At 40.4% G+C, this 12,290-nt stretch overlaps 1 protein-coding gene across 4 annotated transcripts in view; it reads left to right on the forward strand.

Moving 5' to 3' along the window:
* Positions 1–12,290, forward strand: part of xirp2a (xin actin binding repeat containing 2a) — a 51,282-nt gene that overhangs the window by 27,462 nt on the left and 11,530 nt on the right. For 3 of the 4 annotated variants that reach the window (XM_084346737.1, XM_084346739.1, XM_084346740.1), the window contains 5 exons: positions 2,161–2,318; positions 8,752–8,889; positions 10,117–10,203; positions 11,497–11,566; positions 11,911–12,014. In XM_084346737.1, the coding sequence (XP_084202863.1) occupies positions 2,161–2,318; positions 8,752–8,889; positions 10,117–10,203; positions 11,497–11,566; positions 11,911–12,014 (557 nt within the window). The remainder of the gene's footprint in view (positions 1–2,160; positions 2,319–8,751; positions 8,890–10,116; positions 10,204–11,496; positions 11,567–11,910; positions 12,015–12,290) is intronic. The other variant, XM_084346738.1, reaches the window with a different exon arrangement.

Genomic DNA, 12,290 nt, shown 5'->3' on the forward strand with positions numbered 1-12,290 from the left:
AATAAGCTACGTTAGCGTCCTCCATTTTGGATTTCCAAATTGGGAGGTTTCCCAGTTGCTGACACGATAAGAAACAGAGACTGTGGACGTAGCGTGAATACGTTGTAGTTAATACTGATGAAACAGTCACAGTTTGGTTAAGTTTAGACACCACTTGGTTAGGTTTAGGGACAAAAACGACAGGGTATGGTTCCCGCCATTCTTAAATATTCAGCAACTGTCAGAGGAAAATACAGATACGGAAATACAAATCTGTTGTTGGATTTATTCGCCAACAATTGCGTCATATTTTGTTCAAAAATGTTACAACCTTTTTTCTTAATATGCTACAGTTCCGTTTTACACTTTTTTCCATAGCTATGAAAGCTGGGGCTCATGGGTATTGTAGTATTTAGAGCAGAAATTATGGCCTGTCCTGTCTCTATACCAGAACTGGCCTTTTCCATGGCAACAGGACGCTAATCCTCTTCTGTTTCAGAGCGGTTTGTATGAAGTATAATTCATTCATGAAGATCTAGGTTAGCATCTTTATTGAATGAACACTATTAACACTATTATCACCGTTTAGCCCACTTAGCTAGCTGTGATCCAAATCCAAATTTGCTATTTTGTTTAATTAAAATTTTAATGGGATTTCCAATAACTCCAACAGCTCCTCCAATTTTTAACACTGTTGCACAGTGGTTCAAATTGGTTCCCAAATTTGAACTTGGCACAAAAAATGTGTGCAGATTTTATCACAGGTCCAGATTTTTAAATGGATTTATGTGGGAAACAATGTGGTCTTACCTACCAGATACAGAGGTTAAACAAGTGGGTGTGTGATTTCATCATTTTGATGATATGGATACCAGAGAGGGGCTAAAACAAGCCAGTGTCGTCAGAGATTATAAGTAGATAGCTTGCTTTGCACGGTCAAGTATGAACGGTATGTACTATACCACTAATCTCTATACTACTAAAGCACAAGGACACCTTCACTGGGTCCATATGCATTTAAAAAGCAGCTGCTACAAGACTTTTCGAACAAACATCAGTCCATGCTGAAGAAGCACTCAGGCCGACCTCTACTTTCAGACAAAGTTATACTGGCACACATACATGTGGAGAAAATATGTAAGTGCCAAGTGCGAAAACACAACAAGGAGGAGGTTTTCAAAAATGTCAAAAGGTTACAGCGTGAGCACGTAATGAGAGAGAATGATTTCTATTTAGGGTCCTCTTTCATCCCACGGTGTTGTTGCCCAGAGAGAGAGAACATGCCAAGAGCTAAAAGGTCCAGTGTGGGTGTATGCCGAGCCTTAATGGAGGCTTCTCGCTTTCCTAATGATGCTTTGTAGCACAGAAAAGTCAAATGTAAAATCAGTGGTCTGCCCTAATTGGCTATCCGCAGGGACGTGGAGAGAAATATGAAGTATCATAAAGCAGTGCTTTGTGATTGATGAGTTTTCAGCCTCGGTTTCATGTCGATACTTGTAAAGCATGGCTTGCCTCTGGCCATTTCTTGGTTAAAATATCCGCGGTTTTCTGGAGGTATGCAGATATATTTAACAAAATCGGGGTGGGATTTTCAGCATCTCTGATCAGAAAAAGGCAAAAAACTTCCACTTCAATATTTCAGACTTTAAACATACCATCTGGATACATTTAGTGTTGTTTATTTCCTTTTATTGACTTATTTTTTTATTTAAGGAAACTGTGCTTATGTAATATTTTAGTATCAGTGCGTTTCTCTCTGAAACAGAAAATCCATTCTATTGATTCAGGTTGAAACAGTCACCTACATTGACATAAACCTTATTTATACTGTCCTTAAAGGTGCAATCTGTAAGATTTTAGTTGAAAACATACAAACATTCACTGAAATCGCCATCTGAATGTGAAGAAATAACATTGCTAACGTTCTGATGTCTGTGTATTGTGTTGCAGAGATGTATACCGAAGTTAGCATGCTAACCAGCTAGCCCCTACCTGTCTGAGGTCATACTTGAGACCGCTAGCTGCACAGCTAACTGAGCTAACTAGCTAACAGCAGCTACATCTAGCAGCAGTTGCACTACCAATATGCTGCCTTTAAGTCCAATTACAAACGGCAAGCTCTGTCTGAGTTGATGTTGGTTTGCTCACATCTTAGAGGGCGACTTCTTTGTGTTTGTGCAGCTGCAGGCAGCCCAGGTAGATCCAGGTCAGGACCCCCCCAGGACTGGGCCCCGAGCGCCGAGGACCAGGAGACCGAGTCGGTGTCGGTGAAAGAGCGGCTGGCGATGTATCAGGCAGCCGTGACGAAGAAAGACACCAGCAGCTCCTCCTCTGCTGCGGTAAGACGATACTTCCACACGGATGTAACGGGAGACGGCAGGGAGGATATGCAGGCAGCCAGGGAGGCGGCAGAGAGGAGAGTGAAGAAGTGTTTGGATCAAATTTGCCGGATTAACAATGTGACGCTGCTGTTTATGACCAGATTTTCCCTTACTTAATTGTCCCCGATGTATAAGTCTGCTGTCACTGAGCACCATCCTGCTTGTAGGCAGGATGAAGGGAGCTTGGCTGGCACATGTCTCTGGTGGGACTGTGGGATTATTCATCGTAAGTGTCATGAGGCTCAGCGCTTTACAGGAAAAGAAAACCTATAGAGTGTGAATAAGAGTCAGGAGAAATCATCTAACAGTCATATAGGGCTGCTCCAACGACTTATTATTCAATTTCCAACATAAATGTATTAAATTATTAGATGGGTTCAAGGCTGAAACTTCTATCAGTGGGAGAGAGTGTGAGTAAGTTTAAGAATATAAGTATTTCATGCTACTTCATACTGACGTCTGGTATTTTACCACTTAAAGGTGCAGTGTGTAGGAATTAGGGGGTTTTAGAGGGTCTACTGACAGAAATAGCAGTATAATATTCATGTTTTAATTAGCATACAAAACCCTGAAACAAAGGATTGAAGGAGTAGGTCCAATTGCACGCTGCATCAGAGCCAAAGTTGCACATTTTTAAATATATTTATTTTACTGGCAACCAGTGTTTGTTAATCAGTATTTATGTGTATACTTTCTTTTTACATTACTAAATATTTAAGTACATTTATTGCCATAAAATCACTTTTAATACATCAGCACATTTCACATCAGACTTATTAATTTGGACTTTCACTCTCGTACTTTTTGGTTGACATTCACTCCAACTGCTGTCCTTCTCTAAAGGTGCAATATGTAAGAATTTTAGTTTAAAACATTCACAACTGGAATTATTAACAAAATGTGAAGAAATAAGGGTTTTGACGAAATGTCAACGATGTTTCTGTATCATGTTGAAGCAGTATCTTCTGAAGTTAGCATGCTAACCGGCCTGAAAACCTCTTCCTTCTCCCAGCGGTCCACAGCTCCTGTGCTAGCAGTGTAAACACCAACGGTCCCCTGGTGGTCTGGCTAGCTGCGTGGCTAACAAAGCTAACAAGCTAACAGTAGCTACAGTCATGGATGTATTTAAAGAATACAGTTAGCAGCAGCTACTGTGATGGTGATGTGCTGCCCCCTAGTTGTTGGGAGAAGAATTTAAAGAGGCCAATTCTTACATATTGCACCTTTAACACAATACCATTCTCCAGAACCAGTACTTTTACTTTTGATACTTTAATTTTGCTGATAAATCTTCTGTAGTTTTACTTCAGCAGTATTTTCAGTGCAGACCTTTTTGTTTTACATTATTTAACTGGTACTTAAAGTACTCTGAGTATTTGCTCTAGTACTGGTCTTCAAACATATTACTATAAAAGAAAATGCGACAAAGATGAAGGTATTCATCATTATAATATGACTTTAACTACAGCAATATACTTATATTACTTAATACTTATATATTAATGTTACATCACAGTTGAATGTAAAAAGCAGTTATTTAGGCAGTGTTTTTATAAGATGACTACATGTGAATTACTATTTAGACTGTTAATTATATCGTATACGCTGATATCTTCACAATCACAGTGATCATGTGAATATACACTGGCACACACACACACACACACACACACACACACACACACACACATCTTGTTCCAGAGAAACAGAGCACAAAACTGCTAATAACCATGTCAGAGTAATTTTATCTGCAGAGAATGAGAAAGAAATGTGTACTTTGCAGCAAAGTCAGACAAACCCACACAGGCAGCACATCACCAGGCCCTTCACACTTTATTCCTCCTTTGATTAAACAGAAAAAAAACATTCATGAATATCCCTGAGTCATTAGTCATTACCAAGGACCAAAAAGCCTCAGCGGCTTTGAAGAGCCTGTGCGCACTTTATAAACCCAATAATTCAACTGTGTGAGCAGTTAGTCAGCCAAGGCCAATACACTGAGTCAGCTCACTATCTTAAAATCAAACTACTGGAAAATGGCTGTTAACTGTGGGCTACGACTGGAGAGCAACTTGAAGGAAGTTTCGCTCGCAAGTATGCAGATATTACTGTTTTCTGTTTGAGAGTTAAAGAGGAGTTTGACGAGGCCTCGCAAATTATAAAAATCGCTGCTGTTTTGAAGCGAATCATCAACGGGAGCAGGTAGAGGTGTCAGGAAACAACAGCTGATGATACCAAGTGTGTCAGCTGATTGGTCAGCTGCATCAGTGAGGCTGATGATGTCACAGGTATATGCTGTTTTTATGAAATCCCAGTTTTTACTCCTCCTTATGTAGGCTTTGTCGCTAATTATACTCCTTCACCTGACTTCCTCCTTTGCAGCCGTAATAATTACTCTGGCCACTAGAGGTCGCCACCTAACCAGAGTATCCATGCCCTTTGTGGAAGTTAAATTTTTGCGTCCATTTTTTAGGGTTAGATGCAATGTTTTACAAAAGTAATTAGATTACATTTCTCACAAATTGCCATGTCATTTTTATACAGTCAGTTTTCAATGTCACTTAGATGTTGGAGTTCATTTCTTGGTGTGAAATGTTCATCCACAGTACTGCCGGGTCCTCTTCTGTAGTCACCAGGGGTGTTATTAGTATTTGTGGCCTTCCTGCAGGCCCCCAACACTTTGTTGTCCTGATTTACTGAAGGACCACGCCGCGGTTTTGTTCTGTTGGAGATCCTGTTCGGAGGACATTTGTACAAATATCTGCTGTGCCTGATTTATCACTGCTGACTGTAACAGAGAGAAGCACCAAACAAAAGCTGAATTGTAAAGTGACTGTAGTTCTCCACTCAGCTGCACATCAACGCTAAAGAGCAGCAACAACCTGCTCTTTTTCATAACTTCACCTTTCTTTTTTCTCGCCGTGGCCTCTGCATTAATACGTATTTCTCTAGACTTTAATGGCTCGCAGCAGCTCCAGCCTGGTGTGATATGATTGAAGAGGTCACTATTAGATACTCCTTAAGTAGGCCGATAAATCATCTGTTTACATGAATAATCTCGTCAAAGGAGTTCAAACGTTTTTTCTTTTACTACAAATCAGATTTTCCACATCCGATTCAATCACAGACGTGTTGTTGTGCTGACATCATCGGGCCGTTTAACTCATATTTCCGCTGCTCTCCTCTCGCGGCTTAAAAAGTCTTTTTTCACTTCGGCTAACATTTAAAGTTCAGCTGCTTTGCACTCCACTGCTTCTCAGACGTTTATCATCCTTAATGTGTAAAAGAAGCAGCATCCATTTTTTTTCCTCTAATCAGCGCTCACAACAATATGGGACTGCAACGGCTTCATGTTTTATATCAGTATCAGATGGAATCAGGTCCATTGGGTCGATTTGATCAAGTTTCATTGTTAGCTTTAATGTTACGAAAATACAGCATGCTTATAATCTTCTCTAACTCTTTAAAAAAGGCCCTATTTGTGTTTTCCTTGCAGTTTTGAATGTCGCTATACATTTTGTAACCACTAACATTGTTACACAGTGATTTTGGTGCAGTGTCGGTCTGCCTCGTGTCCAATCCTTGAATCTGCTGGTCTGTTAGGTGATAAATAATCAATGTCCAGCATGTAATCCATCAGGCCACACAGTGGGAGGTTTACACAGGGCGACCTGCCACCTTCTGGAGTCTTTGGACACGACGAGGCAGAACAGATGCATGTTTACAGTCTGTAATAAGGCCGAATAGGCTTTACTTAACAATAATAATAAAACAGTGGTAATAAAAACAGAGAATAGAGCTAAAAATAAAGAAACAGAATTAAAACATTCAAAAACTAATTTATAGTAATGGTGTTGTTCTCCACCGCGCAGCGCTTCTTAATTTCCTCAGTATAAATGGTGATTTTCAGTGAGTGCATTAACGTTAGCCGGTCGCAGGTCTGCATGGTAACAAGCCACTTGAGGCCGAGTTTTACGGCCGATTCAGACCAGATGAGAGGTGTTGTTAACATAATGCAGAGTGCTTTTCAAGCTGCGGTAACACCGCGGGAAAGCGCAGCCTCAAGCGGCTTGTTGCCTATTCATAAATGGCTGCAACACGTAATTATCCTTTAAATAACAGCCATGGGACGAATTCAATAAATCTTTTATTTTTACTGATAGTTTAATAACAGCAATAGGAAAGCTTTATGATTTCACTGAATGATCCTCCTGCACTCCACCGCAACAGCCCTCAACAGTCACTGGCAAGCCTCATGTGGTCACTACTGACAGCTGAGTGTGTGTATGTGTGTGTGTGTGTGTTGGGAGGGGGGTGTAGTTGCTAGAGGGAATCAGCACAGGAATCTTGTTTATCGTCTATACCTTTGCAGCTGTTGTCTGCTCGTCCACGCACAAGTGACAAGGTGTTTAAAGATAGCCGAGTCTGTCATCCCTCAACACCGTCTACTGCAAGTTATTGTACATATCAAGGTTTTTTCTACCAGCACAAGGCTGAGGCGCAGCACACAAGCCGTGTTGGACACCATCTACTACACAACGAACGTAAAATCAATGTGGAGGGCGTCGAAAGGAAAATGCACAAAATGACTTTTCCCAGTTCTGACGGTTGTAGTTGAGTTTTGAAGTTTGTTTTGGCCTTCGAAGCTAAGTTTCATCATTTCTGTGATTCTTTGTAAGCCTCAGCAATCGCTTATTTTTCACTGGATTGAAATTTGAACTGATCATACAAGAAAACCCAAAAGATGGAAAAACATTCCTTTAAATAGTTGCTAGTAAATACTAGTTAATAAATATATCAGTTTGGGAGAGTAACCAATATTTAGAGGTCCGGACATTTTGTGATTAAACTCTGATTATTCTTATATTTTGTAATACCCTCAATACATTCTCATATAATTAAGAATAATTTAAATAGAGAATAATAGATTTCCAAACCACACTTCTAACTGCTTGGCTAACTGAGCTACCTAGCTAATGGCAGCTGCCGTTAGCAGCAGTTAGCTGATGATGTGCTGCTCCCTATATGTTCTGAGTATGAACTCAACATATTGCACCTTTACTTCACAACTGACAGAAGTCTTAATAGTTATTTTATTAACAGCTTGCTCGGTTCAATCTAAGCTAACTGTCCCTGTAAAGACATGAGAGTGCTGTTGACTTTCATCCTTCATCAAAGTGCAAACTTTCTGTCTCGCTCTTTTAGATACAGCTCATTTAAACATATTATCGACAAATCAAATACACGATTATTCGCCTGATTCTTAGCGCTGACGAAGAGATGGGTACACAGATTAAAGGAGACACCGCAGTTGAACCTACCTAATGCTCACTCAGGTGTAAATTATGTCCACAGCAGCCATTTTAAATGAGATATTCCATGTCATATCAACGGAGCCTTTGTGTCCTCAAGTGGTAAAATATTGATAACACGCTGCCCCGCCAGAAAATGTCATTGGCCCCAACTCCTCTGCAATAACTTGCAAATTACATCGTAGCCCTCATTTGCATTAAAAAGGGAAGGTGACGGGGCGCGTGTGTTCAACAAGCTCAAACACACACACACACACACAAAGCAGCAAGCAGCGTCTCATATATATTGCAGTGTTGGAGGAGCTATATATGCAGAAGGCTACATATAAATGTTTTATTAGGGAAGTAATTGACAATCTCTAAAGGAGATTATTGTATCAAGTAGTCGGTGTGCATTCTTGCCCAGATCTCGTAGGCTGAAGAACTGCATCCTCCATACTGATGAGCTTTAAACACTCCTCCTCCTCCTCCTCCTCCTCCTCCTCTTGGCAAAGGAAACCAGGCTTTTGTGTTTTCCTGTTCTGAGAAATAATTCTTTCCGTACAGTAGCTCGATAAAAAGTATTGAAAAGCTTTTTTGTTCCATTAAACGGGCTAATCTGAAAGACTACATTTTATATTGATGTTTCGCTCTCTGTTGGAGGATGAATGTGGAAAGAGTAAATCCATTAAAACTGGGCGGCTGCCATCTGTGCCATGTTTGAAATTTCTGTCACATATAAACACAAGAATGGGATTTAATTTGGGGTTTTTATTTCTTTTCAGCGACGGAGGTATAACTTTTTGCCTGAAGAATTGTAAAGGAACCATCTAATTTAAAAATCACAGCATTCACGCCACGTTCAAAAGAACGCCAGCCCTGCTGACTGATGCTTTTAACAGCATTAGCATAATGCCTTTTCATTCACTTTTATATTTGCATAACATATTCACGATCAATAAGAGCCAGTTAGTTCACCAAGGTCACATTCAATCTCCTAAATCTCAAATAAACTGCAGGTTTACAGTGTGTTTAATGTATATTACGTACACAGATGGGAGTCCCAGGTGTGTTTCACGTTATCTGTTTTCTGCCCGCAGATGATGGATGAGTCGGAGGCGTGTTCGCTGCCCGGTGGTCTGGCCAGTGTGAAGAGGCAGTTTGAGAACCAGGAGTTTGCCTCTTCGTCCTCTCAGTCTACGGTCACTCAGTTTCACTTTGAGCAGAGATCTGTCCAGGTGAGAATGTGCTTAATTATTCTGCAGAGAGCATGAGGTGATAAAGAAAATTATTGCCAAAATGTTTTAATAAACGTTTGATTAATCGCGAAAATAATCAGATGATTATTCGATCATGAACAGAATCGTAACCCAACACATAATTCTGAAGAAGCAAAGCAAAGTAGAGAGCTAAGTAATAGCTAAAGCTAATTGCAAACACTTTAAAGTTTTTTGCCGACGGTGGAAGAAGGCTGCTAGCGAGAAAACTTTAATGTGAATGCGTCTGAGAGTGGAAAGAATGAAGGTTCAACGGAAAACGCATTTTTCCTCCACCTTTTGAAATCCATCAGAACAGGGAAGACAGAGTGCTGCTGTCCTTTCCGTTCACAAGCTCCCGTAAAGTGAGAAATATATGAATGCCACTGATGTGATTTACATTCTACTGTAGCTTTTATTGGAAAAACTTGGCTGCTGCGGCTGCGACTCCGAGGCGTTCTTGTAGGTCAAATCAAAGAGGGCACCTTGAACTTTGCACGCCTGTGTGACGCCGTCATCCAGTGCGTGAGCAAAATGCCAGAACGCGTTAGCAGCCTGGGACGGGGCTGGATCTCTCCGTGAAGTAAGGTCAATGCCACCCCCTCTATGATTCTCCCCATCTGCTCAGTCAGGCGGGAGGCAGAGTGGATTCGTCGAGCGCGCACAGACCTCGCTGAATGCTAAATTTTACATCAGGGTTCTTGAGGGGGAAGTGCGTGTTTGATCGGACTACTTTCCCCTGAAGTTTTTCTTCGCAGGTGTAATATCTGATCTGGTTGTACATGAGGAAAAATGTTATCATTCTGACATAAGTGGTTTCGGAAATACAGAGCATCCCCATCCTCCATGTATCTTTCATGTTAACAGCAGATGATACGAGCTCAAATATTATATTTCTCTTTCATCTCGTTCAAATTTCATGAATCTCACTGGAGGAAATGGCTGATGTAGATTTGTACATTGCTTTTTTTTTCCCCCTCTCCAACACTGAAATTCTCTTTCAATCGAATTTAAACATAGTAGCTCCCAAGAAAGCAGCGCTGTGATGGGAAAAAGTGTTTCTGGGTTTTAATGTTTCACTGTATAAAATTAATTTTTTTCCTGCTGTTTCTTAGCGCTCACAGTCAGGAACATGGTATGTATGTGTCTGCGCAGGTGTTTTCAATGTGAGAGGGATTCAGGTTGTCCTATTTCTCTGTGTTTTGACAGGAGATGTCCAGCTCCTCAGAGGTGACAGTGAGAAGCAGTGCCAGAGAGGTCGTCCCCACTACAACCCTCTTTCATAATCAGCAAGAGGTACTGGCTGTTCAGGGCCGCATACGGCAAGAACGATAAAGATAGACAGCTAGAATGGCAGAATTGCATGGGCAGAGTGCATACCTCTGCCCATGAAAAAAAGGTCTTGCAATGTTAAAAAATGTGAGACAAAAAAAAAATCTTAGATCCGTCCCTTTTCCAGAGCTGCCAAAAGTTAGTAGGATCCATTCTGGGCCAAGATCAGTAAAGCAGTTTTTGTGTAATTCGACCAACCACCCAACCAACTAACCAACCAACCAACCAACCAACCACCCAGCCATTTAACCAACTAACCAAGCAATCAGGGCTATTATTAAGCTTGATTTTTGGGACATTTTTATACAATACATCTTTTATGTAACCTTTTCGATGGCATTTAGGAAACACTTTTTAGATGGTCTACTCTAATAACCCAGTCTTGGTTATTTATACTAACTTATTAGATAATTATATTTAGTATATCGGGCTGAAAATTACACATAAAAAAATTCATTTTATCTGAGAATCCTGCCGAATGGTCTCTGGTGCTGATTGGTCTCTGAAGGTCTTTTTGTCCTTGTGATGTCCTCTTGGATGACCGACATTAAAATTGATGTAGAATCAGACAAAGGTTTAAAAAAAATGTGTCTTCAAAAGAGAATTGGATTCTTCTAACTCCTCTCATCTTTGAAAAACATCTTCGAGACCATATCCATCTGGGTTTTTATGCCTCCACATTATGACATTATGTTCACTGGTTGTCCATCCATCTATCCCATTCTTGTGAACGCATTATCTCAGAAACAACCTAAGATAATTTCTTCAAATTTGGCACAAATGTCCACTTGGACTCAAGGATGAATTGATAATAATTTGGTGACCAAAGTTCAATTGTCATTATGCTCTCACCCAAATGTTCTGGCCATTATTCAACACCTTAACTCTGGAACAGCAACCTGACTTGTCAATCATTATACATTTTTTCTAAGCTGCCAACACAGCTGGAGCCCCACCGTTTACAGAACGTCAATGTTCATCAGTGTGAATGCTCACATCGGTCTTATTATAGCGGTCGTTCTTGGTGTGAAGAGCCCTTTACCCTAACCATTTGTCCCCTGCTGTATCGTAGCATCTCCACTCTGACAGGCTGCTAATAACCCAGTCTTGTTATTTCAGAACTTTCTGTTGCACTTTATGTGCCCTATATAGAAAATTAGCCTCATGCTAAGCCTTAAACTTCTCACTGATTAAAAACAGTTGGAAGCTGCAGTGCAGTTGCCAGTATACTAATGATTTCCCATCATCTTTTCACAGGTGATCCATGATGAAACAGTCCACCATAACAATGTGGCAGCCAGTTATGGAAACCATTTCAATGAAACAGGTTATTCCGCTCATGCTTTTTATATTGCAATTTGCACGTTTTTATCACAGCATTCTTGTGTCCTGTATATTAATGATTGTTCCTACCGCTGCTGAATAAGGGATGAGCTAGGAAAATGACTGCGGATGATTTTCTATTCAGTGCATAGCAGCAAATCTAATCAGGGCGAAGTCAGGAAGGTAAAATATTGGAAAGTGGAAATTGGGCAATCACCGCTGCATGGTTTCAGAAAATGAAAACTACTCAGGTTTTTAATGAAATGATTTATTTCTCTTTCCAATCCCCCTGAGCTCCCTCACTGAGAATGACTTAATGAGGCAGCCTTCTTCTTGTGTCTAATTCAGTTATGCTCGTTGGAGGAGAGGACCTACCAAAGGTATCCACTCAGGCTTTGAAGCAGCAGTATGAAAAAACGATTGAGGAGGCTGCACCAGCCAAGGAAATTAAGGTAATGATGCTGTCTGTTTATCTAAATAGATGTTAGGTGGGGTGTTTTATGAGGGATCAGCACGAAGATGAGGCCACATCATGAAATCATCAAAAGGAAATTACGCATGCCACAAGTTGATGGAGAATAAATTGGACTGAATAAAAGACGTCATGTCATTAAACAAGCCTGGAAGTGAAGTCTGAAAATGCAGACAAAAAAAATAGGGTTTACATTACTGCCAACAGCTAAAGTGAACTTCAATGAATATTTTAATCAAATCAGTCACATTCGTAA

The sequence above is a fragment of the Pagrus pagrus genome, assembly GCF_965226575.1.
Source record: "Pagrus pagrus genome assembly, chromosome: 24".
NCBI classification, from domain to species: Eukaryota; Metazoa; Chordata; class Actinopteri; order Spariformes; family Sparidae; genus Pagrus; species Pagrus pagrus.